Source organism: Eulemur rufifrons, chromosome 14 (genome assembly GCF_041146395.1).
Source record: "Eulemur rufifrons isolate Redbay chromosome 14, OSU_ERuf_1, whole genome shotgun sequence".
Taxonomy (NCBI): Eukaryota; Metazoa; Chordata; class Mammalia; order Primates; family Lemuridae; genus Eulemur; species Eulemur rufifrons.
Genome location: NC_090996.1, coordinates 32,923,701 through 32,951,052, shown reverse-complemented (window position 1 = coordinate 32,951,052; position 27,352 = coordinate 32,923,701). Strand labels below are relative to the sequence as shown.

Genomic DNA, 27,352 nt, shown 5'->3' with positions numbered 1-27,352 from the left:
GGCTACAGTAGTTCTGTCTTTATATTCTCTGAAGCTGTCTAGGCTTATACACGTATGTAATATTACATACGTATACTCACACAGCTGTGCACATGCACACACGCAGTACGCCTTACGTCGGACAAATGAGAACATATTGGACATTCTATTTCATAGTTTGCTTTTTTTCACTTACTAATGTTGCTTGAACAACTTTCTGTATAAGTGAGTATGTCTTCTTTTGATACTCTATGATATGTGTGGTTGCACCACAACTTATTTATTCATAAACATTTATTATTATTATTTAGAGACTGGGTCTTGCTGTGTTGCCCAGGCTGGACTTGAACTCCTGGGCTCAAGCGATCCTCCTGCCTCAGTCTCCCGAGTATCTGGGACTACAGGTATGAGCCACCACACCTGGTTTATTTGTTATTTATTGATTATGTTTAATTACTAGTCTATTTAGCGAGTCCTCTATTGATGGAAATTTAGGTTGCTTCAGTTTTTCAAAAATGCAAATAGTGTGGTACATTTTTGTAATAGGATGTTTTAAAAATTTGTAGGAGTATGTACATAGCATAAAATTTTAAAAGTGGGATTGCTGGGTAGAAGGTTATATGCAACTACAATTTTGTTGGATTCACCAGTTAGACCCCCAAGGAGGTTGTGCTGATCAGTGTTCCCACTGAAAGCGTGTAACTGCCTATTCCTGACTTCACCCCAGCTCCCGCGAGACTCTTCCTAAACAGTTCACTTTGGACAGGCAGTAAGAGTGATCACTGGCAGAGTGGTGATCAGTTCTTTCATCATGAGTAAGGTCAAACATTATATTTTCATGCTTAGTGACTCTGTTTTCCTTTTTAGTTGAATCCCTATTCTTGTCCTTTGTCCATATTCCTGTTGCGGAGGCCACAGCCTGGCTTGGAACCACGTTTCAGAGCTGGGGCGGCCAGTGAGCGAGGGAGGGTTCTAGAAGGGGCAGGCCACATAGTTAGGAGGCGTGCGGCGTCTCCTCTGGTCCTGATGCCACCCCTGCTCCTCCTCCAAGGGGACAAGCTGGACGCGGACTACATAGAGAGGTGCCTGGGCCACCTCACGCCCATGCAGGAGAGCTGCCTGATCCAGCTTCGGCGCTGGCTACAGGAGACCCACAAAGGCAAGGTGGGTGCAGGGGTGGGGCCCCCTGGATCACATAGGTGGGTGGCAGGTACTCAGCCTCAGGCACGGCGGGGGGCATGGGGGAGGGGGAGGAGAAAAGGTGAGATACAAAGTAAGTCTGTGCAGTCCAGCTCGGAGTGCGCGCTCAGGAGAGGCAGCTCTTTGTGGGGCTGGTTTTGCAAGATGAGCACGCTGGGGAGCGCGGAGGAGGAGCCATTCCCCGAAAGAAAGAAGCTATTCCTGGCACAAGGAGGCAGGGATGTTAGGCGGCCACAGTGCACAGATATTCACCACTGTCCACCCGTGGCTGTCTCTGCTTTGTGGTTGAGGGAGAATGTGGCCCTGTTCCGAGCTAAATGTTTTGCAGACGAGGTATAGGAGGCTCGTTCTCTGTGGTTTGTCTGCGGGGCTAGGGGACACCCTTCTGTGGCTTTTTCCTTCTTCGTCTCTCAGATCCCCAAAGATGAGCACATCCTTCGGTTCCTGCGGGCCCGTGACTTCCACGTGGACAAGGCCCGGGAGATGCTGTGCCAGTCCCTGAGCTGGCGGAAGCAGCAGCAGGCGGATCTCCTCCTTCAGACCTGGCGGCCCCCTGCCCTCCTGGAGGAGTTCTACGCAGGAGGCTGGCATTACCAGGACACGGGTGCGCGCCGCCACCTCCGTGTTGCGCAGATAGAGCACACTGTGGTCACTGCCAAGTGCACTTTAAATGAGCTGCTTCATGCTAACACCTTATTACATTTCCTTTTGACGCTCTGGGCATCTGGAAGGAGGTAGAGCCGGCATAGACTTCCGGGCTTGAGGAGGACACACGTCCCTGCCGGGAGGGGTGGGTGAGCCCCCACCAACAGGTCACTGCAGTCACATACGCAGTGGCTACACGTATATTGTATTTCCTGGAGCCGCCATAACAAGTTGCCACAAACTTCGTGGCTTAAAACAACGGAAATTTATTCTCTCACAGTCCTGGAGGCCGAAAGTCTGAAATCAAGGTGTCAGCTCGCTCCGAAGGCTCTAGGGGGAGAATCATTCCCACTGTGTCCACCTTCCGGTAGCCCGGGGGTGCCTTGGCTTGTGGTAGCGTCAGTGTCTGCCTCTGTCACCACATCTTTCTCTGGGTGACTCTGTGCCCTCTTCTCTTCTCATAAGGACCCCGGGTCATTGGAATTAGGGCTCAACCTCAGTGTGATTTGGTCTTGACACAGGCCGTTTCCAAGTGGGGTCCCACTTCAAGTTCCAGCGGGCATGAGTTTTTGGGGGCACTATTCCACCCACTACACATATCTTTTCCAGATTTTTAAATTAAACTACCACTGAAGCCAATGCCAATTTTTAAAAAATGTCATTTATGTAAAAATTCCCAGTTATTGGTTAGGGTAAGTGCTATGCTGAAGGTTCCGCTGTCATGGGTCCTTCTGACACACGGCTGATCCTCCTTGTTTATGAATTCCGTATTTGCGAACTCCTGGGTGCTGAAATTTACTTGTCACCCCCAGTCAATATTCACGGAGCTTTCGCAATGTCTCCCAGACACACGGAGAGTAGTGAAGAAGTCGAGTCACCCGACGTGCACGTTCTCTGCTGGGGCAGAGCAAGGCGACTTTCTGCCTCCTAGTTTCAACTCTCGTACTGCAAACGGGTATCCTTTTTGTGGCCTCATTAGTGCCACGTTTTAACATTTTTGTGCCTTTTTTGGGTGCTTTTGCTGTTTAAAATGGCCCCAAGAATAGTGTCGCTGAGGGTGCCTGAGTGGGAGAAGGCAGGATACGCCTTATGGAGAAAATACCTGTGCTTGTCACACTCCATCTGGCGTGAGTGACGGCGCTGGCGGCTGCAGGGACTGGTGGGTCCCTAGTGAGCTACAGCCTGAGGGGTGAAGCTCTCACCTGTGGCTCTGACCTGTCCCCCCCCATCAGCTGCCCCGTAAATAACAGTCTCTTCTCTTTGGCCCCATCCGCGAAGACGGCCGCCCCCTCTACATCCTCCGCCTGGGCCAGATGGACACCAAGGGCTTGATGAAGGCCGTGGGAGAGGAGGCGCTGCTGCGGCACGTGAGTCGGGGCCCCGCGGCCTGCACCCCCGGCCGGGCGGGGCCTGGGAAGGGCTGCCGGCCCGTGGAGCAGCGAGGTGGACCTTTGGCAGCTCCGTGTCTCCCTCCCAGGTTCTTTCCGTCAACGAGGAAGGACAGAAGAGGTGTGAGGGGAACACAAGGCAGTTTGGCCGTCCCATCAGGCAAGAACCCCCCTAAATAACAGACAGCCGACGGGCACTGCGCACGTGCACTGTGCTAGGTGCTCTAATCAGGGTCCTCACCTGTAACCGTCACCTGTAATGCTTTATGGGTGGGGAGACAGGGCAGAACCTGGTCCTGTCTGGCTTCAGGCTTGAGGACTTTACCCCCCAGCCCCGACAGCCTCCTCGACTTTGCTCTTTGACACCAGCTCTCCCGCCCCAGGTTCTACCCTGACTCCGTCCCCAGGGCAGACCAGCCTCGCGGGATCACGTCCCGTAACCTACTGTCCTCCTCTCGCTCCCCCAATTCCTGTCCCTGAGCTGAGTTTCCCAGAGCATCACCCCAAAGGCAGTGAACCCCTCTGGGCTGCAGCTTCCTTCTTCTGTAAAGTGGCTTTTTAAGGGATTACCAAAAACAGTAAGTGCTACAAAGAATGCAAACACGCATATAGTACTTACTGTGGACGCAGCAGGTGCTCCTCTTAGCACCTTGATCCATGTCATCCTCCCAGCAGCCCAAAGAGACAGGGACGGTCAGGACCGATGCTCAAGCTTTTTATCCCCAAATATCCTGATCTTGGTGAAAAGTAAGTTCCTTTGCCGTCTGGAGATTTCCTAAGGAAACCTGTTGGGGTGGGGTGGGGATCGATCAATCAAGGTCGTGGCCGGAAGAATTGACCCCGGATGGTTTAGATGAGGGGGTGTCATGCAGGGAGTCCTTGCAGAGGTGTGTGCAGGTGTGAGGGAACCAATCTGGGATGCAGAGGCTCCCAGGACCAGCCACTGCATAGCACGGTCATTTTCCTAATGAATTAATAGTAATGAAATGGAGGCACAGAGAGGTCAAGAACTTGGCCAAGGCCCCACAGCAAGTGGCAGGGCTGGGATCTGAACCTGGGCCATCTGGCTGCGGGGTAGATGCTCTTAGTTCCCATGCTCTATTTAGTAGTTAGCACCTTTTCAACAATTAACAATAACTAGCTTTAATTGAGTGCCTGCTGTGTGCCGTCCTTGTGGAGACCTTTCCATACACCATCTCACCTAACCCCAACAACAGTTGCTCGAGATAGGGACTAATACTGACCTCGCCACTGTCCTGAGGAAGGCTAGGTTGGTGGCCCTGTCACACGGCTCTCAGGGTGCCAGGGGAGACTCCAGTTCAGGTGCTGGGCCTTGGAGTCGACGCTCTGAACCTCTGATCCACGGGAGTGTCCTGTGGCCCCGTCTGCTCCCAGCTATGAGTCACTGAGCCTCCCTGTCCGTCCCTGCAGAGGGTGCTGGGGGCCCTGGGAGGTGGCAGAGCCAGGTGGAGCAGGGACCGTCTCTGCCGCAGCTCCTGGACCTGCCTGCTGGACCTGGAGGGTCTGAACATGCGGCACCTGTGGCGGCCGGGCGTGAAGGCGCTGCTGCGCATGATCGAGGTGGTCCAGGACAACTACCCCGAGACGCTGGGCCGGCTGCTCATCGTGCGGGCCCCCCGAGTCTTCCCCGTGCTCTGGACGCTGGTAAGAGCCACAGCCTGAGCCTGAGCCCTGGACCCCACTCGGGGAGGCTGCGGCGGGAGGTTCCCTCCGTGAGCTGCCTGGTTCTCCTGTGAGAGCGAGCTCACAGCTACCTGGCTTTATTGAGATGTAACTCATCTACCGTAAACATCTTTTAAAGCACAGAATTCAGCGTTGTTTGGTATATTCACAGTTCTGCAACGGCCACCGCTATCTAATTCCAGAACATTTCCATCACCCCCAGGGAACCCCCGGCCCATGAGCAGTCCCTCCCCGCTACCCCCGTCTCCAGGCGGCCACCAGTCTCCTTCCACATCTGTGCATTTGCCTGTTGTGGACATTTCACCAAAGTGGAATCATACGACGTGTGGCCTCTTGTGTCTGGCTCTTGTCACTGAGAACAAGCTCCTCGAGGTCCACCCGGTTGTAGCCTGTGTGTCTTCATTCCTTCTCGTGGCTGAATGATGTTCCACTGCAGGATGGACCAGTGTGTGTCTTCCCATTGTTCTCTTTCTCTGACGTGACAGTCACACTCAGAATCGGGCCGTGTCCCTGGGACTCCCGAGAGCTGGTTCCGAGGAGCGTTTGGACCCTGTCCTGTGGGGCTTTTAAAACTTTCTGCCCACAACCCACAGTATGAAATACACTTTGTATTCAACCCGGCACACACACACCCCTGAAATAAGAGGTTCGCAAAGTGACGGCTCCTTTAACTATTGACAACACCATTTTGACTGTTGCCTTCTGTTCCAAATAGGTTAGTCTTGATGCTCGAAAGCAGCTTTACAGCCCGCTGACACGTTGTCACTTGCAGCTGGACACCTCTGCCCCAGGGCCTTGCTGCAGAACAGGGCTGAGCAGGCCCCTCCACCCCCGGCCTGCAGATCCCGAATCTGCCGTGATCGCGCATTGCCTGGGGTTGGAGAAGGCATGAAAAGCCAGGCGGTCAAGTTAAATTAGCCAATCGGTGTTTTGCTAAGCACCTACTATGTGCCAGGCGCATGTCCAAGTCCTGGAGTTTAGAGTGAACCAGCCACTGGGTCCCCAACACCCCATGTCACAGGGTGGGGGAGGGGGATGAACCAGGTAGGCCCCCCAAGTAAAAGCATCAGGATTCTCTGTGACAAGGACATGAGGATGTCAGGACTCTCAGAGGGGCTGAGTCAGGCGGGGGATGGTGCAGGGGCATATTTAGATTGGGGAACAGAGGGCCTCCCGAGGAGGTGACGTGAGGCTGAGACCTGAGGAAGGAGCAGCAGGAGGAAGGTGTGGCAGGCAGACTGCACAGCCTGGAGACAGGACCCAGCTTGATGCTTTGGGGGAATTGAAAGGACAGTCCAGGGTGGCCTGAGCAGGCAGGAGCAGAGGGGACTGTGGTGCCAGGGGAGGCTGGGAGTCCAGCCGGTGGTGAAGATGGGCCCTTGTCCTGGGGCAGTAGGGAGCCACAGAGGATTGTGAGCAGAGAAGGGCATGGATGTGCTTAGGGGGCAGAAAGTTCTCTGGCCTCTGTGGGTGCGTGAAGGCTCCATACGGGTGGGGGTGGGGAGCAGGAGCTGCTTCTGACGCTTTTTATCCCCAACTGTCCTGATCTCCAGCAACACGAGTTCATGTGCTGCTTGGAGATTTCCTAGGAAGATGTGCACCAGGTGGGGTGGGGGTGAGTCAGCCCGCCGGGGCCCATCTGGAAACAGGGTTCACTTCCAGCAGATCAGCGGCTGCCAGGGGTGGGGGAGGGGAAAGGGTGACTGGAGTGGGTGTGGGTTTCCCTTTGGGGTGAAGCACGTGTCTGGGATAGAGGTGGTGGTTGCACAACGTGGCGAATGCACCAAGAGCCACCGAATCACTGTCGAGTGATTGAGTCCACGTCATATCCACGTCCATGTCATGTCCCTGTCCACGATTAAGTGATTAGGTCCATGTCGTAAGAGTTACATCTCCATGCAGAATCCACCCCAGCTTGCCTTCCCTCCTGTGTTTCAGATCAGCCCCTTCATCAACGAGAACACCCGGCAGAAGTTCCTCATCTGCAGCGGCAGCAATTACCTGGGCCCCGGGGGCCTCGTGGACTACCTGGACAAAGACCTGATCCCCGACTTCCTGGGGGGAGAGAGCGTGGTGAGGCAGCCGGGCCAGTGCAGGGGCCGGGGAGGCCGGGCTGCTGGGCCGGGCGCTGCCTGGGGAGGGCCGTGCTGGTGCTCAGTGGGGACAGGGCTTGTTTTAGAAGCTGCCTCAAAGAGAGGTGACACCTCTCTGAGGTTGGGCCTTACCTGGGTTCTTTCAAACCTAGTGAGTGAGACAGAAGTTTCTGGAAGCCCAAAGACCAGGCCAGTCAAAGGCTTCCCATGCTGTATTGCCACCAAAGGTGTTGCTGAGCAGCAGTGAGAGTTCACCTGCTCACTTTGTGCCCTGTGCTGCAGGGGAGGTGATTCCCGTGTCCTGGTGGCCCCGGGCCTGGAGCTGGTACACCCAAAGGGACCAGCCCACAGCCACACAGCTGGGATGGTCTGGCCACCGCTTGAAGGGAGGCCACCTCCAGACCCCTTTACCGCCTGCCTCGGGGTGAAACAAAAGGCAGCAGGGAGCCTAGGTCACAATTCTGTCATCTCATGTGGCCATCAGTGGGCAGAGCTATTGTAACAAAAGTACCAAACAGCGAGCTTGCATCGTTTCTGGATAAAAACATCTTTTCCTAGGACTTTGGCCAGGCTCACCGGTTCCCTCCACTGGCTGCGATACGTCACACGCAGGATTTATTTTTAGGGAATGAGCTTGCCAATCTCAGGGTGACTTACTGGCGAACGCCTCAGTGACCTCACTTGTTGATCCTAGTGTTTAGCAAGTGACATGAGGGCAGAGATCACTGTTTGGCGATGGCAGAGGGCCTCCCAAGGCCTGGCCGTCCGGGGCACCTTTGATTTGGGAAATCTGCAGATGAGGACAGTTGAGAGACTGCTCCATCCTGCGGGGGTGGGGTGGTGGGGTGGGGGTGCAGCGTGAGGGACCCCTGAGCCCAGACGTCAGCCCTGCAACAGGGTAATGGACGGACATGAGCCTGGGGGGCTGACAATGTCAGTTTGTGCCCTGGCCCAGCCACTTGCTGCTGTGTGATTGTGGGCAAGTGGCCTGACTTTTCTGAGCCTCCGTTTCCTTTCTCTGTGAAATAATTGTCCCTGTTGTGTTGGTGGTTCTGGGGTCTAAATGGCGTCACAGAAGCCCACTGCGCAGCTCAGCAACGGGTGGCTGTGTAAGTTGTTTCCGGGCTCACAGAGCAGCCTTCTATGGGCCAGGCCAGCCAGGCCTCGACGGGCACTGACCTGCCACCCTTTGTCTCTGACCCACAGTGCAATGTCCCTGAAGGAGGGCTGGTCCCCAAGTCCCTCTACCTGACGGAAGAGGAGCAGGAGCAGGCAGACCAGCTGCGGCAGTGGAGCGAGACCTACCACTCGGCCAGCGTGCTCCGCGGGGCCCCCCATGAGGTGCCGGGGCCTGGCCTGGGTGGGCCCACTGGGCTGGGGTGTCATCTTACGTCAGGTTCCTCCGAAATGCAGCCTGAGGCAAGGGTTCTCGTGCCCGAGATGGAGATGTGTCTCGGGTGGGCGAGCTCTCAGGGTGCGCTCTCAGGACAAGCATGCCAGCCAGGGAGGCAGGTGGGCGTGGGAGCTCTGGAATGCGCAGAGCACCACAGGGGGGCCCCTCACACCCCAGGGGGGACCCCCAGGCGTTTCAGAGAGAGGTGGGTCCATTTGCCCAGGGCAGCTCTCAGACAAGGGGGCCGCTGGGGGCCTTAGCAGCCCACCCTCCACGTGGCAGAGCATGAGCATGTGGCCCAGCAGAGGAGATCCCTGCCGCCGTTGTCCCCATGCCAGCACAACCCTCTCGGCTGGGACCCTCAGACCGTACCTGTCTCCAAGCAGGTCGCGGTGGAGATTCTGGAAGGAGAGTCAGTCATCACCTGGGACTTCGACATCCTGCGAGGGGACGTGGTGTTCAGCCTGTACCACACCAGGCAGATGCCCAAGCCAGGCCCCCGGGAGCAGCTGATCGACAGAGGCTGGGTCCTTGGCAGGGATTACAGCCGCGTGGAGGCGCCCCTCGTCTGCCGGGAGGGGGAGAGCATCCAGGTTCGCGTCTTGGGATCATACATTCACTCATCGAGCAGGACTGAGGGTCTACTGTGTGCCAGACATGGTCCCCAGCCTCAGGACTCTGCAGGACAGCGGGAAAGTCACACGGTGTCTGGGCATTCCTTGGGCTGTAGACGCATCACTGCAGTCTCTGCTCCTGTGCTACAGGGCTGGCACCTCTGTCTCCCTTCTGTGTCTCAGATCTCCCTGTCCTTTCTCTTGGAAGGACACCAGCCCTCTAAATCCTTAACTGCAAAGGCTCTCTTTCCAAATAAGGTCATATTCTGAGGTTCTGGTTAGACATGAATTTTGGGGGGGCGCTATACAACCCACTACATTAACTCATGCTCATGCAGAGAGGACAAGGGTGTTGGAATTGGAAGTCCAAGTTCTCTGCACGACTTGAAGGGGCTTCAACATGGAAGACCTTGAGGAGTGGCTGGATCCTGAAGGGGGGGAGGGGCGATGATGTTCCAGGTGAAGGAACAGCAAGAACAAAGTGGAAGCAGCGGGGAGAAGGCGGCAGGGGGTGGGGGCAGGGCGAGTGCTGGGCAGCGGCAGGAAGTCAGTTGCATGGGAGGGGAGGTGCCAGTGTCCTGGGGTCAGTGGGCAGATGTCTGATGCAGACTCTGTAGGTCTGGAACAGAAGCGGGACGTATAACTGACTGGAATACGAGCCCCCCAGCTGGCACCAGTGTTGTGGATGGAACATCACCCCCTGCCCCCAGAGATACACACAGGACACACACAGTCACCTGCACAAGCCCTGGCGAGCACCGCAGCTCTCGTGGCAGGTTCCGAGGGGGGCGGAGCAGAAGGCTGGCTCTCACTGAACATCTCAACCCTGCCTCAGAGTTGCTCTTATAACAACCTACGCCTCCCTTTCCCACTCTCCACCACCGCTCAGCAAACTCTAACACCTGTGAGCTCCCTGCCCCAATCCCTCTCCAAATCTCAGAACAAAAGCCGCACGAAATCCAGGTGTTTCTCACCTGTGCCGGCCTGCAGCTGCACCCCCACCCCAGGCCTCGCCTCCCTCCAGCTTAAGAGAGAGGCTCTGGTCCCAGGGCTGTCTTGGGGTGGGGGCAGGTGGGGACAGCAAGGATGACCTCGGGAGGCCCTCAAAGAGGATTTGCTGGTGGATTGGCAAAAGGACAGAGGGAGGAGGGCCCCACTCTCCAGGCCTGGTGACAGGGAGCCCATGAAGGCTCAGTCCATCCTCCTGTCCCCAGGAGGGCAGGGGCCTCAGGGCATGGCTGCTGTGTTTCAGGGCTCCCACGTGACCCGGTGGCCTGGGGTCTACCTGCTCCAGTGGCAGATGCACAGCCCCCCTGGCAGCGTGGCCTGCAGCCTCCCGGGCGTGGACGATGTCCTGACGGCCCTGCACAGTCCCGGCCCCAAGTGCAAACTGCTGTACTACTGCGAGGTGCTTGCATCTGAGGACTTCAGGTAGGAGGCGCCGGGAGGCCCGGGACTACCCTGCGGGCCAGGCCGCCCACCCTGCGCAGCGCCCCTTCCTTCGGGCTGGGGCCTTGGCTTCAGGGGCACGCTGAGCACACAGACTTCCCCTCCTCGCATGGGCACTGCTGGAACTCTCCAGAGACCTTAGCATGAGAAAGAGCGGCCGACACTGTCACAGACTCGGAATGAAACCCAGTGAAACCCCGGACAGCAGCCCAACACATCAGAGCAATTGGGGTGGGGGAGAAGACTCCTCTCACTCCTAGAATTCCACAGGGTCAAGAATTATTCCAGAATATTCTAGAATGGTGTCTCACAGATGACTCTCCCCAAGCTGTTGCTTTCAGAGAGACAGGGGAGGGCAGTGGCTAAGAGCTGTGCAAGTCGCCTCACCTCTGAGCCTCGGGTGCCCCATCCCTTAAATGGGAGCCAATGGAGCCCCTGCCCCGTGGCCTGTCGTGAGGATAAAATGGCTGGGGGGCCCCCTGCCACCTGGGTGCACAGCAGGCACACGATGGCAGAAATGATGGGGGTGGGGGGATCTGGAGGAGGAGCAGGCAACCTCTTCAAGGCCTTGCATTTCACCTTTTAAAAATGAATGTGATTTTGCATCCTGCTTCGTGCCATGCCTGCGTTAGTTCCCATCTAAGAATAACACTTTGAATTCTTTACCTGGGGTAAAGTTGAGGCTCCAGGAGGGTGGCCAATCTGGACCCTGAGTCCCAGGCAGAGCTCCAGGGATCCCAGTCCAGTGTGAGGAATACTGGGCCAGAGTCTTTATCCAAGGAGGGGCCCCAGAGCTTGTTGGGCGGCTGGTAATTCACTCTTCGTGAAGTGGCATGTTTTGGCCACCGGTCCTCCGGGAGGGCTGCGGAGGCCAGAGGGGTGGGCTGGACGCTGCACACCAGCTGCCTGGTCTGGTCAGCGTCGGGGGACCTTGCTGCCCTGCCCTCCAATGGCCTCATGAGAAAATCCATTCAAGGGCTATTACTTGGTCACCCTGAGTGGGCAGGTGCTGGGCTGGGTCCTGAGGGGACCACACAGACAGGGTGAGCCGTCACGGAGCAGGGGACCAGAGGCTCACACCTGAGTATAAGTGTGGGCAGCAGTGGATGCCATGCCCAAGGTCACCCAGCTGGGAGGTGTTAGGGGACTTACCCCAGAGCACAGGACAGGGCCTGGCCTCGGGTGGGAGAAGGGGGGTGGGGGAATCTGGAGAGTGACAGTGGAGTTGAAATCTAAGTGCTGTGCACACGAGTCACCAGGAGGTGCACTGATTCTGCAGCTCTGGGGAGGGCAGGATTTCTGCATCTCCTCTTTCTTTCTTTCTTTCTTTTTTTTTTTTTTTTTTTAAGATGGAGTCTTGCCATGTTGCCCAGGCTGGCCACAAACTCCTGGGCTCAAACGATCCTCCCACCTCAGCCTCCTGAGTAGCTGGTACTACAGGCTCATGCCACTGTGCTGGGCAAGATTCTGCATCTCTAACAAGCTCTGGGTGCTGCTGGTCCCAGGACCACACTTTGAGCAGCAAGGCCCTAACGCTGCACTTTCCACTTTGGTAGCACTCGCCAGCTGCAGCAATTTAACTGAGCAAGTAGAAGGAAATACAATGAACTATTCAATTACTCAGTGGCACTGGCCACATTTCGAGTGCTCAAGAGTCCCACTGGACAGTGCAGATATAGGACACATCTGTCATCACAGAAAGTTCTCGTGAACAGCACTACTCTGAAGCTTGGAACCAGCTCAGCACATGCAAAAGTGGCCAGAGGAGCTGGAAGGGGGCCCCTGTGGTTTGAGAGCAGAGAGCAAGGGGGGATGACACTGGCTGGACGTGGAGTTGGGGACTCCCCAGGCTGTGGGGACCTCTGGGCCATGCTAGGGCCCCAAGTCAAGGAAGCCCAAGTGGTTTGTGGCAGGCTATGCCCTTGGGCCTCTGTGTGGGGAGACCGGGTGCAGGGAATGGGTGGCGCTTCATTTCTCCTCATTGCGTCACTTGCTTTTCCCTGGGCCCTTGGCCAGGGGCCCTGGGGCGGTTGAGAACGAGCCCTGGGGCCTCATATGCAGCACCAACAGCTTTCCACTGTGTGTGTCGGCCCAAAGGTAACGTGTGCCGTGTCCTTCCTCCCCAGGGGCTCCATGTCCAGCCTGGAATCCTGCACCAGTGGCTTCTCCCAGCTCAGCGCCGCCACCTCCGCCTCCTCCTCGGGCCAGTCCCACAGCAGCTCCCTGGTCTCCAGATAGCCCGGCCCGGCGTAGCCTGCTCAGCCCGCGCGTCCGGAAGTGTCCAGAGGAGAAGCCAGCTTGCCGCGAGGCCTGGGACCACGAAGGCCGGAGCCCCGGGCCAGGATGCTGCCAACGTCGGGCGTCCGGGGCGGACGGCAGGGAGCCAGCCCTTGGCCGGGGCTCTCGGGGTCGCGAGGGCAGAACCAGCTCTTCCAGCTTCGTGTCAGGAAAGGCGAAGGCGTCATTTATCCGACCACTCTCGGGTCCCCTTGGATCTGGGACCCGTCACTGGTTCGCGCCCCGCACCCGGCCCCCCACTTGGCTGCATGAGGGAGCTGCTTTCTCCCCAAAGTTCCAATCCTCACCCTAGAACTGACTCTTAGCCGGCTGGGGGTCCAGGTCAATTCCTGAACCAATCACAGTTGCCGGGGAGAATGGAGAACACTGATTGGCCAGCCATGTTGGTCATGTGTCCAACGTGGACCAATCACTGTGACCTGGGATGGGGACAGTACTTTGATTGGCCAGTCTGGATCACATGACCCTCTCTGGAGCCAGCCACGTGACCTGAGAAGGGCAAGGAGGTGGCTCAAAGAATATTGGGGTCCCCCCAAGAAGCAGCGGGAAACGATGCCGGGCAGGCAGCAGTGACAGCCTTTCAGCCTGGCATTTGATTGCATAATAATGTCCCCTGTCCCAAGATGTGCTTGGAGAGCAGTTATATGAGTTCAGGCCCTGCTCTCTGTGGGGAGCCGCCCACCAGGGACTGAAAATCCCCCAGCACTTGGGGGGAGGTCCTAACCTTGACGCCCCCGACTCGAGAGGGTGGGTTTCTGCTAAGTTTCAGGCAGCGACCGAGCGGCTCAGGATGTCTGTATGCCCCTCTGGAGGTCCCATCTCCCCTGGGGAGCTGTTTAGTTATGAGTTTTTTTCGGTTGTAAGCCACAGAAACCTACCTCCCCGGTGCTTAGACACAAAAGGATGACCATTCATGGGCGCATGTGACTGGCCAGGAGTTCCTGGTAAGGCTGGATCCAGCGTCTCAGCGTGACATCAGGACTCCCCTGTGGGGTGGAGCTGTTGTCTCTGCCCTCGGACAGGTCTGATTCTGGAACCAGCTGTCATACTGCCATGACTTTCCCCAGTGACTGCATGGGGGAGTCCTAGGTTTCTAGGGGCCTGAGGACATTTCTTCTTTCCTGGGCCACCCAAAAGGCAGCAGGTCAGAGGTCACCAAGTGGCAGCCTGAAAGTCTGGTCTGGCCTGCCTTTAGTGTTGGTTTTTTTCCCTTTTAGAGTGGTTTAAAAATTGGGGCATTTAACATAGAAATCAGAATTTCTGGCTTCCCTCGGGCATTTGGGAGTGTTGGCAAAATGGGGCCACTATTGTTGCATGACGGCAACACCTTTGTGTCCCTACATGGGGCGACGCCAGTCCCCACCCCTATGGACTAGTGCCTAGCCCACACCACGCACCGTCATGATCTGCCTATGAGGGACCTCACTGAACTAGCTCCGTCTGCGGCCTGGGCTCCTTTCTAGGGCCCAAGAGGCTCAGCTTCACTCTTGTCTCTTAGCTTTGCTTAGAGTTGGGGTCATCTCTGGCAGAGTCACTGGGCCAACGGATGGGTATGTGACCACAGCAGGGGTGAGGAGCCTCAGACCCTCTTGGTTCCCCTCCTGAGAGTGCTTTCACCCAGCTCAAACTGGCTTAGCAGCAAAGGGAATTCCCTGGGTCCTGTATTTGGGATGGCTGAGGGTGCATCTTGCTCCAGGTATGTCTGGATCCAGGAGCCCAATGTCCTCAGGCCTCTCAACTGCACCCAGGCCTCTTGACTCCACATCTCTGTGTACTGACCTCATTCTTTCTTCCACTTGGTGGGAAAGGTGGGTGTCAGCAGTCGCAAGCCTATAACCACAGGATCACGATCTCTAAGACAGAGACAATTTCCCATCTCAAATCTCATGGAAGGCTCTGATTGGCCCATCTTGAGTCACAAGCTCACTCCTGTGGACCATATTGGCAAGGAATCTGCGATTGGCATTCCCTCCACAAGCCACAGTGGGACTGAGGAGGCCCAGGCCCCCAGTGGACAAGAGGAGCTGGGCCACAGAACCAGGAGTGTCCATGGTGGTGTCTGCTACGGTTCCCCTCCCGTGTGGAGGTCTCTGGGACCCACACTGAAGCATCATCAAAGGGCCATTCGTCTTGCCTTTGGGAGGTTTGCAATTCAAAATAATCCAAGGAAGAGGCTGCCAAGCTTTTGGCTTTTAAAAAGCTCCATCTGTTCATTAATCCATTGTGGCTGGGACAGAAACAACCCACTCTCAGTGTGACTGTAGGTGTTTGGGAGCCTGGGTCTTGAATTTAGACCAGGGTTCAAACCCCAGCCTGCCTTCCACTAGTTGTGTAACCTCAGGCAGGTGACTTAACCTCTCTGTGCCTCAGTTTCCTCATCTTTAAAAGTGAGGACAGCAGTGCCTACCTCACTGGGTTGCAGTGGGATGAAATGAGAGAGTGGCTGTGAAGTGCTCAGCGCAGCGCACCCGGAATGCGTTCACTGAATGTCTGCGACAATTCTGATTATTTAATGCTTCTTATCCAAAGACTCCAGGCTCCTTCCTGAGGACGCCTGTCACTGTTTTTCGCGAGACAGCGAGGCTCGGAGCACCGCGTGCATCCAGAGAAGAGTAGACGCGGAGATACTGTTTCCCTCGGAGCCGGGCGTGCAGTCAGACTTTTCCTTTTAGAAATTGTGTTTTCTGGGCAAATCCACTAATCTGAAAGATCTGTGTGGTATTTCCCTCAGCAGTTAGAGACCATTTTCGCTAGAGGTTGAAGAGTTTGAGGGTGTTTTTTCCCCTATTCTGCACTCTGGAATTCCGCCCCCTCCCATAACATTACTTGTTCAATTTGAGTAGCATCATTCTTTTCACCAGTCTGTTTCAGGCCGCGAAACATGATGTCTTTTGTTTGCCTGGTCATTTGCTTCAACCAGAAGCAGTAAACATTTCAGACCTGGATATATTTCTGTTTTCAGCTTCCTAAAACCCCAGAGGTTTTGCCTGGGCTTGTTCAAGAACTTTCCAGCGGTTGTTTATAAGACTCTGGAGCATCTCAACAGGGCTGGTATCGCCCAAGGGGTTGCAAATTGGTTCTTGGGGGGCGGGAGAGAGGATAACACTTTTTATGTATAAAGCACAGACGTACTGTATGAGTTTCCTCAGGTTGCTGTACCACAAACTCGGTAGCTTAAAACAACAGCAATTCTTATCCACACTGTTTTGGAAGACAGAAGTCTGCAATCAAGGTGCTGGCAGGGCCACGCTCCTGTGGAAGGCTCTAAGGGAGCTTTCTTTGCCTCTCCCAGTGCCTGGTGGTGTCAGGCATTCCTTGGCTTGTGGTCCCAATCACTCCAATCTCTGTCTCCATCATCACACTGCCTTCGTCCCCCTGTGTGTCTCCTCTTATAAGGAAACCAGTCATTGGATTTATCCTAAATCCAGTATAATATCATCTTGAGATCCTTAACTAATTGTATCTGCAAAGACCTTATTTCCAAATAAGGTCATATTCTAAGGTTCTGGGTGGACATGAATTTCAGGGCGATGGTATTCAACCCATTGCATATGAGATTCGCAGTTTATCAGTGGTCTTAAAATGCCGACCTCTGGGGCCCACTCCGCACTGCTGAGATTCTACCTGCTGGTTACCCAGGCGGACGCCCCATGGGGTTTTACCAAAGAGCCAGACCTGGTGTCCTGGACAGCCACAGCCCTGACATCAGAAGGGTGTGAGGGTCCCTGTCCAGGGTGCCACCTGTCCTTCCTGTGAGCTCTCTTGGGGATTGGAACAGGGGTACTGGCAGCCACATAGGTTATGGGACTCTGAAAAGGTTCCTTTGTCTTGGAGCTGGGGCCAGGGGCTGTCACTTGGGAGAGGAGAGGTGGTGTGGTCCTTTGTGTGATGGCACAAGAGTCACCTGTCTCCCCAGCTCATTACCCAGCCCTGCCCGACACAGCTTTGGCGGGAGGAGACAGCCCTCCCCGCCTGGATCCAGTGCCTCCGTTCATTTGCTGTGACTTTCCATGGATCTCTCTTGAACCGTGGGCAGCGGGTTCTGAAGGAACAGCCAGCTGACTCGTGGGTGCGGCGGGTGAGAAAGAACAGCTCCGTGGCAGGAAGACGGCTCCCGCGGGTGGGCGGGAGCTGGGATCAGCTCTGAGCTGCAGGTCCCTGCTGACGTCTGTCTCAGCTGCTGTGACTCCCCAGGGACTTCCGGGGGCCTGGGCCCAGAGAGGGCAAAACACGCCCAGGGCTCCCTTGTGGCCCAGAGGCTGCCCCTGGGACTGGTTCTTCCTGCGGGGCACAGACCTGTGGGGCCTCTGCAGAGGCGGGTCTCAGGCACTGGCTGCTGCTGTGGGAGCCGGGGCAGGGCCAGGGGCTCCCAGCGATGTCAGAAGCGGCTGTGGCTGCCAAACGTCTCTCTAGCTCTCCTCCCACTCCCCTCTCTCCAGCGCCCAACCCCACTAAGGCACTCTGGAGGGGTCCGGGTCCCCAGAAAGCAGAATTTAAAACCTCTGACTTAGCTTTCCGGAGCCATGATTTTCTTGAGACACTGACACCCGATGAAAGCCGTGGACACATACACTCGAATTTCATTTCCGTTTCAGGGCTTCAGAGAGCCCTGAGAGTCCACCCATGGACGCCAGGGTCAGCAGCTTTCTGGGGGCCTTTCCGGTACTGAGGGTCTAGGCAGAGCACCCCGCAGCTGAGGCATGTTGCTGTGGCAACTGCCCGGCACACGGACCTCTCAGGGGTCTCAGTTGGGCTGTAGAAGGGTCTTGGTCGCTACCAGGAGGTCACAGAGGGGATCCTTGCACTGCCATGACCAGTCCCCATTAGTCCCTGACCAGCTTGCCTGCAGCTGGATGGCTTAAATCTGTGTCACACGTGTCCCCACCACCACCAATACCAAAGGGAGGTATTGGAATCTCAGACACTGTTCTGCCTCCTGCTCCATGTCCCGTCTGAGCTCTGCGGTCCAAAATCTAAATGCCCAAGTCCAAAAGCGTGCCTCGCCTGTAACAGTACGCAACGAGCATTGCACTCTTTGGGTTGCCAGAAAACCAACATAAACCGCCTCGAGCACAAATGGGAACATGTGGGTGCATGTCATTGGGAAACCCGAGTGAACTTCAGGTACAGCTGGATCCAGGGACTCAAATCCCACCCGAAGTTTGGCCCCTCACAGTGGCTGGCTCTCGGCACGTCTTGGTGCAGGTTAATCTTCTCCTCCGTGTGGCCCATGCCCATGCCCTGGTAGGTGGCCACCTCTGGCTGCCGGAGCACACGGGGGCCCATGTGGGGCAGACCGGCCGTGCCGGGGCTCACCCTTGCAGCCACCCCCGGCCGGTGATGAGCGGGAGCTGGCTGACAGATGCCCCAGCTTCCCGCCCCCAAGTGGTTCCACTGAGCTCTGTGCACCATCTCTCGCAGAGTCCCGGGCAGCGCTGAGCCCGGGTGCCCACCACACCGGCCTGCCCACCTCCGCGCCCTGTGTGCGCTGCCTTCCCTTCCCTGTCCCTGCCAGTGTGTCCCGGGGTCACCGCCACACAAACCACTTGCTCTCACAGCCTTGTCTCAGGTCCCTTCTGGGGACCCAGCTTAAGACGGGGTGGTAACTAGAAGGGGCTGGGTGTTGGGCAGGCAGCGGTGACAGCTGGCAGGGACAAGTTACAATGAAAACCCATGGGACCACAGAGAGGACTCACTTCCTAAGCGTGTTCCAATGACTCACCAGGGCCCCCAGCACGCCGTGACGGGCCCTCTTCCTGTGACGCTGTGCTGCCTCCAGGCCTGGAACCCACCTCGCTGGTGCAAAGCACTGTCACTCCCCAACTCAGCTGCCAGCACAGCAGAGGACAGAGATGTCCCATCAGAGGCCAACGGTCATTTTAGGACAGCTGTCATTGGGGCCGCTGCCTCAGACCCCCTGGGAGTGCTCCCTGTAGATTCCAGGACCCCCGCCCCCGCCGAACCTGCCCCCGGGCTCAGGAACTGCTCCCCGGAATATGCCGGAGTGATCCCAGGTGCTGGCTGTGCCGCTCCTCGCGAGAGGCGGGGCCTGTTTCCCTTCCCCGAGCCGGCCTGGGGACTTGCTTTAGCTGACAGAATGTGGGGGAAGTGAGTTCACACTAATTCCGTCCCGAAACCTTGCACGCTTCCCTCTCGGGATTCGTCTCCATGTTGACCTTAAGCCTAAGCTCGCATCCTGGGGGCCGAGACACCACGTGGAGCCGCGCTACATCGTTAGGTACATCTCTGTCGCCACCGCAGCCCGGCTGAAACCGCTGGCCCAAGCCCAGTGCAGCCGAACCACGAGCTGACCCGAGAATCATGAGAAATATTTGGAGAAGCGGTAACTACTCGTTCTGAGCTACTTTTTGGAGTGGTTTGTGTGCAGCAAGAGAGCGAATAGTCGCACCACATTTTGGGGGTACGGGCCTGGGAACCCAGTGACGGTGGCAGCCCCTCCCCTCTCTCCTCCCCAGACAGCTGCCAAGCACAGCGACACACACGGGGGCTCTTCAGGCACTTCCTGAAGACCCTTCACGGGCCACAAGTGACAAACTCTGATACTCACAGGCTTGCTGGCAGCGACCGTCACTGCTCGGCTGCCGCCGCCGTGTGGGAGTGTCCCCTGGGGCTGCCAGCTCTCTCTCTCCTTTAGAGAAACCAGAAATCTGGAGATTCTGTTAATCTCTTGACTTTGAAATGTGGGCAACTAATTTGAATTCTACAAAAATACCGTGAGGACTAACTAAACCCCTGCCCTCCGAGTAGGGTCTGGGGCCCTGAAGCGTTGGCCTCGCCAGGGAGCTCGTTATGATCGCAGATCTCTGGCCCCACCCCAGGCCAAACTCTGCAAGCGCGTATCTGCAGGTGACGCGTGTGCACATTCAGGTCTGAGAAGCGCTGCACAAAACGAACACGTCAGGGAGCCGCGTCCGGCTCTGGGCTGTTTATAACCCGGCTCCGATTAAGCATTCCCACCTGTGAGGTCCACGATCTGGAATTCAGACACCACCTGGTGGCTCCTTTTATTATATCAATTTATTCAAGTGATAGAAAAAACTCGGCAGCAGGATGACAAAAGAGGTCTGTAAACATGATCTCGCCCCTGTCCCTTCTTCTACGGAGCTTCCTATAGCAGGAAATACGATTCTCGTTGGCAAATCCAGTGATGAGGTCTGTCGAAAAAGGGTCCCGGGGCTTGGCTGGGAAGGCAGAGACTCGTCCCTTGAACCCACCCCGTCCAGGGGGGGCTGGCTGGGATCTGCTACTTTGTCATGATTCGGTCACTGAGTTGGGTTTGCTAGTGGCCCCTTCCCCAGGAGGCCAGAGACTCTTTGGCAGCACAGCAGGCCCTCTGGGGGACCCGGCCCCCTGAACAGCAGACACAGGCAGGAGGGAAGGAGGCAGAGTCTCTCCAGGGAGCACCGCACCGCTGGGGTGGTAGGGCCAGGTGAGGGCTGAGGCACAGTTGCATCGGAAGCTTAGCTGCAGCGCCGGGGCTGAGGTCACCCAGAGGCCCCACCAGTGGCCTTGGAATTCCCCCTGCAGAAGCTGGACCTGTGGAAACGGGCCCTGGGGACAGGTCATCACGGGCAGCCTATGGCTTCAGTCCTTGAATGGGTTGCAGGAGCCCCCGGGCTGCTCCTTCTCCGCGGCCAGGAGCTCCCCGTTCATCTCCTGCAGCGGGTGGTACACATAGTCCCCATCCAGGTACCGCTGCCTCTTTGCTCGCGAGCCCAGGAGCAAGGCCACGTTGGCTGTGGTGCTAACCAGCAAGAGGAACACCAGGGCCAGGGTGAGGGCCAGCCAGGCGGTCCTGAGGACAGAGAGAGGCCCAAGCTGGGGTCACTAGGTGACTCTGGGCTGGGGGAGCCCTGGGGAGGCTCCCCCTCAGTAGGGGGCATCAAGCTGGGGGCTTCCACGGGGAGGGCTGATGAGCAAAATGGGCCGGGTGGGGCCGGGGCCACACTTGAGACGTGCGCAGAGAGCAGCGGGGACAGTCGTGGTCCAGGACGCAGGCCAAGCTGCCACATCTCCGGATATCTCAAGAGAGGCCGGACATCTTTTTCTGTGACTGTTACTGATTTTCAGGTGTTGCTAATACATTTTAAATTTAAAAAAAATTGCACCGGCCAAATAATACACAGCTGGGGACCTCACCTGAGCTCCAAGGGGTGTTGACGACAGAGTGGGGGGGGGGGTGTCCCCCTTCCTCTAAGTCAGGGAGCTGCCGGGGGCAAGGGCAAGGTTTTCTGATGACTTTGTTTTTTTTCTGTATGAATCTTGGGCAGAAGCCCCCAGTACAAAAGCAGCCACACGCGGCTGCCCGGGGCTGGGCCGCAGCCAGGCCCGCTGGCCCCACCTCCCCGGCTCTCCTTCCCTTGCTGGCGGCTGCGCGGCGGGTCCCAGGTGTCCACTTTGTTCCTGCCCTGGCGCGTTTTTAAGCCGAGTGCTGCGCCGTGCTTTCTCCAGGGTGGCCCTGAGCCTTCAGGGTCTCAGCCCAGACTCACCTGGGCAGATGTCCGGGAGGGGCCTGGGCCCTGCGCTTCTGACCAGCTCCCAGGGGCTCTCTCTGGGACGATGCCTGCAGAGCTTCCCACCTGCACCCACGCTAGGGCCCACTGCAGAGTCCGGGCTGGGCCCGGGCACCCAGGACTGTGCTGTCGGGGCTGAGAACCATCAGGAAGAGGTTCTCAAAGTGGGATCCCAGACCGACAGCATCGGCCTCACCCAGGATGGTGCTGGAAATGCAGATTCTGAACCTCTGGGGATGGGCTCAGGGATCTCTTTTAACAAGCCCTGGGGGGGACTAAGTTTGAGACCCAGCACCTTAGAAAACGGAAAGAAAAGCACCAACACAAAGCCGGAGCACACAGGGTGCCTGAGAATGAGGACAGCAGCTCAGGTCTGTGTCTGTGCCCAGCAGCCGAGGAAACACAGCCCGAGACTTCACGGCCAGGGACGAGCAGCCCTCGGCTCCCCCGACGCCCAGCAGGCACTGGCCTAGGGCTCTTCTCGTCATCCACCCACACTGTCCGGTGTCCGCCAGTGTCGCTGTGCCTGTCCCTCTGCTTACACTGGAGACGTACCACCCGGGTGTCCCTGCTCAGTCCGTGAGCAGAGGCCAAGCCTCGTGGGGAGGGGGAGGGGGTTCCTCCGACCTTTGCCCCCAGCTCCCGTTAAGCACACACCTGGTGAACAAGGACGCTTCCCCTCCCTCGCATGACCGGAAACACTGCTTCACTGTAAGACACCAGAGAGAGGTTGGAGGCGCTGGAGGAGCAGGGTCTGCCCTTCCTGTCCCCGGAGGTCCTGGGAGGGGCCGGTACCTGGGGAGACGCTGCAGTTTCCAGTCTGGGGGTCGCAGGGACACTGGTGCTCACACTCGCAAGGCTTCTGGCAGCCTGGCCCATGCCAGCCAAGGGGACACTCTGCAGAGAGGAGACAAGATGACAGAGGTGAGAGCCTTTCTTGGTGGGACAGGATGGCTCCTGGGTGCCCGCAGCGTCGGGCTGGAGGAAAAGCACTCCCCAGCGCCCCCAGGCCAGCCCCTGAATGCGACCTTATTTGGAAACAGGGTTCTTGCAGATGTAATTGAGTTCGGATCTCAAGATGAGGTCATCCTGGATTTCAGGTGGGCCCCAGGGCCACTGCTGGGGGCCCTTACAGGAGACCAGGCAGAGGGAGACCGGACACACCCCGAGATGGCGCCACGGAACACGAGGCAGACCTCGAGTGACATGGCCCCAAGCCAAGGAACAGCAGAGCCACCAAGAGCTAGGAAAGGCAGGGAAGGGTGCTCCTCTGGACCTTTCTGAGAACGTGGCCCGGCTGCCACTGTGATTTCTGACACAGCCTCAGACCTTGAGAGTAAATCCCTGTTGTTTTGGCCCCCAGTTTGCGGACTGTGCTGCAGCCACAGGAGAGTCACACAGTGGGTCACACGTGAGGCGAGGGCGGGACACAAGCAACTTCCAAACCAGACTGGAGATAACGGCGGCGGAGGCGCTGGGGCCGCCACGACCACCCTCTCCCCATCCCTGGGGACGGCCTGGCCGCTCGCACCTTCACTGCAGTTGGTCCCCATCCATCCAGCCTCGCAGCGGCAGCCGGCTGCCAAGACAAGACGGAGAGGCCAGGTGAGGCCAGGTGAGGGCCCAGGCAGGGCCAGGGGCCCGGTCACAGCCCCGCCCCCCCGCCCCGAGCCCCACTCACTCTCCGTGCACAGCCCATGGCCACTGCAGTTGGAGGGGCCGCAGTCCAGCTCGTCGCAGCTGGCGCCCCGCCAGAAGCCCCCCGCGCACTGGCAGCGCCCCTCCATGCAGGTCCCGTGGCCGTGGCAGTCAGGTGGCTGGCAGCGGGGCTCGTGCACACACACCACGGTGGACACGCGGCGGGGACAGCGCCACATGTTGTCCTGGCTGCAGGGGGAAGCAGGGTGTGAGGAGAGGCCACCCCAGCCGGCCCTCGTGGCTGCCTCTCCCCATTCCCACCTTGGCTCCAGCCTTGTATCGGCTCACCCCACTGCCTCCCGCTCCTGGGCCTTTGCGCACACAGCGCCCTCCACCCAGAAGGCTCTCCCACCCGCCTTGTCCTCGGGACGTCTTTCCGACCAGCTGACCCCGCTCCTAGGCGTGGGTGCTCCTGGCATTCTGACAGCCAGGGAGCCCGGCCCTTCCTGCTCACTCTCGAACCCCAGGCACGGGTTGGTACTACCTACTGGCGGAGTGGGACAAGTGGGGCAGACCTGGACGGTGGCCCTTTAGAAGGAGGGCTCTGCCGTGCTTACCAGTGATCCGACGGGTAACTGGCCAAGGTCCCATTGAGCACGAAGGTGGCGGAGCCGCCTCCATCCAGGTTGATGGCGTTGACCACATCCTGTTTCAGCAGGAACTCGGCCATCTCCCACAGGTTAATGCTGCGGCACAGCAGTGGCGCTGCTCAGCCTCCGCCACTGTTTCCGGTCTAACTCGTCTTAATTCCAACAGAGGACAGTGTCCTACCCAGTGTGGCGGGTAAGTTTCTAAGTGGACCCCAAACATGCCCTGTCCCAATCCCCACCACCTGTGAATACGCAAGATCACACCCGTGACCATGCTGTCATATGGCGCGGGTGTCCTTAAGGGAGGGAAAGTGGCCTGGAACATCGGGGTGGGCCCATCAGAATCAAGGAGCCCTTAATGGTGGGGCATTTTCTCTGGCTGGTGGCAGAAGAGGAAGTGAGGGGGATTCAACACACCCTGCTGGCAGCCAGCAGGGAGACAAAGGCCTCAGCCCCACAAGGATGGACCTGGATTCTGCCGACAACACAATGAGCTTGGGAGAGGCCTCTTTCCCAGACGTTCCAGGTAAGAGTCCTGCCTAACCAACGTCTTGATCTTGTCCCTGGGATCCCCTGAACGTGGAGCCCTCCCAGTCGAGTGTTCCTGGAACTGTAACCTACAGAACCGTGATCGAACAAATGGGTTTGTGCTAAGTTTGTGCGAATTGGTTTTGCAGTGATAGCAAACTCACACGCACTGTCGCCCTGACTCCCAGGACTCACCCGCGCTGCTCCGTCTGACCGTCCACGTGGAAAAGCACCAGCTGCCCCTTCCGGTCGTGGCCCACGGCCGTCCTAGCCGATATCACGTTCACAAACTTGCTAAAGGAACCTGAAGGGAGGCGGCCTGGCTGATTACCCTCCCACGTGTCAAACGCCACTCTCCACCCAGCCACGCTGCGTCTCCCTGCCTGCCCCTCGGCCAGCCCCAGCCAGGGCTCTTACACGTAAACCTAGTGATGATGACGTCAGCCTCCAGTGGCTTCCAGTATTCTCAGAACAAGATCCAAAGGCCGAGCATGAGCTCTCAGCTGCTCCTCCTATCTTACCCCTGGCCCCTGCAGCCACTTTCTGCCTTAGGGCCTTTGCACTTTTTATTCCCTCTGGCTGGGAGCTGCCTCCTCCCTAGCACTTTCCATGGCTTGCTCCTTCTTATCTAAGATCACCTCCTCCGTGAGGCCTCCCAGCTGCCTGCTCAAAAACAGCTGGTGCCACCCAGGGCTGCAGCGTCCCTTCCTTGCCCCAGTACTCGGCAACCCGGTGGTCCTCAACCTGGAGCATCCGTCAGCATCACAGAGAGGGCTCCTGGGCCTCACCTCCTGGGATTCGGATTCCGTGGGTCTGAGGCGGGCGGGGCACTCATGACAAGCTCCTGGGTGATGCTGGCGCACAGACACTCTAGCGGCACTTCTCCAGTCCCACGCCCACCGCTCCTGCCCTCATCTGGCCCCTTTGCCCCAACTTCATTTTTCTTTCTTAGTGCTTACCAATTCTCAGCATGTCATATAGCTATTTTCTTATTCCATACAAGACTGTCTTAATCCCCAGTACCCAGAATAGTGCTGGACACAAAGTAGCTGCTCAATGAATACTTGTCTGAAGATATAAGACTAGCAACCCCCGACACACAGTTTCTGGCTCTCATGAGGGCTGTTGCCACTGCCCTCCCCTGCCCCACACCTGTCTCCTGCGTCTCATCGCACTCGGTGGCCTGGCTCTCGTTGATGTAGACGCTTCCATTGCGGATCAGCCACACGACCCCGCTCAGTAGCTGCACAAATGGATTCTCAGTGTCCAGCACCTCCTCCTCGGACAGGTACCTGGACCCAGGGAAGGTGCGAGGCTCACTCACCAGCAAGGGCGGCTGTGGGCAGTGGGGCTCCCTGTCCCCCCAACCCCCCTAGCGCACTGCTCGATTCCTCCTCCTGGACCTGAGTGTGGCTGTGGGGCTCTGCAGCTCCTGGAATCTCACCAGGCAATGCTCTGACGATACCCCCCAGACAACTTTGTAAACAGCCTACATTTAATACAAACAACCATTCCAAAACAGATCTCAGCTCCATCTGTGGCCCTCATCTCCAGGCCGTCACTCCAGTCTAACAACACCCTGATGCTTGTAACAGCCTCCTAACTAGCCTCCTTGCTTCTACTCTAGTCTCCCCAACCTAATACTCATACAGGATTAGAGTAAGCTTCTAAATAGTCAAATAACTGAAAATAACCCAAACCATCGGTCCTGCTATCCTCTGATGCCCTGCTCTTTTTTCCAGTCCCTCACACACACCAAGCCTCCCTGCACCTCTGAGCTTTTTCACTTGCTGTTCCTTCTGGCTGCAATGCTCTTCCTCCAGTTCTGACCTTGGCTGACAAGTCTCAATCTTCAAGTCTCAACTCAAAGGTCACCTTCCCAGGAAGGCCTGTTCCTGATCACCTTCCCTAAAGTCAACATTCTATTTACAATCTGTTGACCCTGTTCATTGCTTCGCTGCACATATGCCGTCTGAGTTTATCTTATTATCTACCTGGCTTTTATTTATTTTTCCTAGTAAGGGGACACAAGTCCGTTAAGGCAAAGGCTGTGTGTGTTCACTGCTATCTCCCCAGGGCACAGCACATTGCCCGACACAAAGCAAGTGCTTAAAGGATACGGGATGATGAATAAACTCTGCAAGGAAGGTATTACTATGCCCATTATGCAGAGCAGGAAACGGAGGCTTAGCTTGAAGTGATCTGAACACCAGATCTCAGTCCCTCTGCCCTTGACAGCCACGGGGCTCCCCGCCTCCTCACCCAGTGACCAGGGTCCCGTCGCGGCGGATCCCGAACTGCGCGTTCTGCAGCCCCCCGGAGCTGCTCACCAGCCGCCCGTCGCTCACCACGTTCCCCAGGCACTCGCCCGTGCTCATGCGGAAGAAGCCGCCGTTCTGGGCGGCGCGGCAGGCGGCCGCCCGCGCCGTCTCCTCCACGGTGGCTCTGCGCTTCGCCGCGCAGCCGCCGGGCCCGCCGGGTTCCAGCACCGAGAAGGCGCGCAGGGGCGCAACGACCCGCGTCAGGTGGCCTGCCACCGCGCGGTCCCCGAAGTGCGAGACGAAGGTGTGCACGGCCACGTCGCCGGCGCCGAGGGTCCCGGGGGGCGGAGGCCAGCTCTCGTGCTCGCGGCCGCCGGTGCGCACCCGCGTGCAGTCCCGGGGGAATCGCGCACGTGCGCGGGGATACGGCAGCAGCAAGTCGTCGTCCCTCGAGGCCCTGGGGGGACGGGGCGCCGTGAGCTCGGAGGGCTGAGCCCCTGAGTGCCGAGGGCCGGGGCCCTCCCCGGCAAGGCTCGCCCGGAGCCGCACTCACCCTGCGCCGAGGCTGCCGGACGTCTCCCCGAGGAAGCCGAGCAGCGCGAGCAGGAAGAGATGCCAGCGACCCGTGGAGGCCGCCATGTTGGACTCGGGCCTGCGGTCACGTGGGCTCGTCCCACATGATTCAAGACCGGCTGGCGGTGGCTTTCCGCTCTGGATTGCCTGCGGGCCTGGCGGGTATGACCAGTTCTCTCCAGTTTGCTGCGTTTGGGCGGGCGTGGTGACTAACTTTTTATCTTGATGTAATTCAAACCTACAGAAAGTTGCAGGGATGGCATAAAGAATTCCTGTATACATTTTACTCGCATTTGCCAATTGTTTAGGTTTGCCTCATTGACTTTGTTGTTTGTACTTTAGCCATGCACATTTTTTTCAGAACCAATTGCAACCAAGTTGCAGACAATCATGATCCTTTACCCC

General features: G+C 57.6%; 2 protein-coding genes across 2 annotated transcripts in view; one reads left to right on the top strand and one right to left on the bottom strand.

The window, feature by feature from the left end:
* SEC14L5 (SEC14 like lipid binding 5) overlaps positions 1-12,703 on the top strand; it is a 32,580-nt gene extending 19,877 nt beyond the window's left edge. Inside the window, exons 6-15 of the mRNA XM_069486191.1 lie at positions 1,031-1,143; positions 1,594-1,783; positions 3,103-3,191; positions 3,302-3,372; positions 4,706-4,877; positions 6,855-6,989; positions 8,216-8,350; positions 8,789-8,995; positions 10,269-10,447; positions 12,592-12,703. Coding sequence (XP_069342292.1) covers positions 1,031-1,143; positions 1,594-1,783; positions 3,103-3,191; positions 3,302-3,372; positions 4,706-4,877; positions 6,855-6,989; positions 8,216-8,350; positions 8,789-8,995; positions 10,269-10,447; positions 12,592-12,703 — 1,403 coding nt within the window. The remainder of the gene's footprint in view (positions 1-1,030; positions 1,144-1,593; positions 1,784-3,102; positions 3,192-3,301; positions 3,373-4,705; positions 4,878-6,854; positions 6,990-8,215; positions 8,351-8,788; positions 8,996-10,268; positions 10,448-12,591) is intronic.
* A 7,101-nt stretch (positions 12,704-19,804) lies between these two features.
* On the bottom strand, positions 19,805-27,013 carry NAGPA (N-acetylglucosamine-1-phosphodiester alpha-N-acetylglucosaminidase). The gene is made up of 10 exons (XM_069486190.1): positions 26,928-27,013; positions 26,376-26,831; positions 25,266-25,405; positions 24,309-24,417; positions 23,553-23,681; positions 22,979-23,184; positions 22,829-22,876; positions 22,093-22,194; positions 21,955-22,006; positions 19,805-20,579 (listed from the first exon to the last, which is right to left on the bottom strand). Exons 1-10 carry the CDS (start codon positions 27,011-27,013, stop codon positions 20,369-20,371), a joined length of 1,539 nt encoding a protein of 512 aa, XP_069342291.1. The 3' UTR covers positions 19,805-20,368.
* Between the last annotated feature and the right edge of the window lie 339 nt (positions 27,014-27,352).

Coding starts and splice junctions, on each gene's coding strand:
- NAGPA (XM_069486190.1), bottom strand. CDS start 27,013: ATGGCGGCCTCCACGGGTCGCTGGCATCTCTTCCTGCTCGCGCTGCTC. Junction 23,185..23,552: donor AGTTACCCGTCGGATCACTG/GTAAGCACGGCA, acceptor TTCCCCCTGCAG/CCAGGACAACATGTGGCGCT. Junction 22,195..22,828: donor GGGGACCAACTGCAGTGAAG/GTGCGAGCGGCC, acceptor TCCTCTCTGCAG/AGTGTCCCCTTGGCTGGCAT.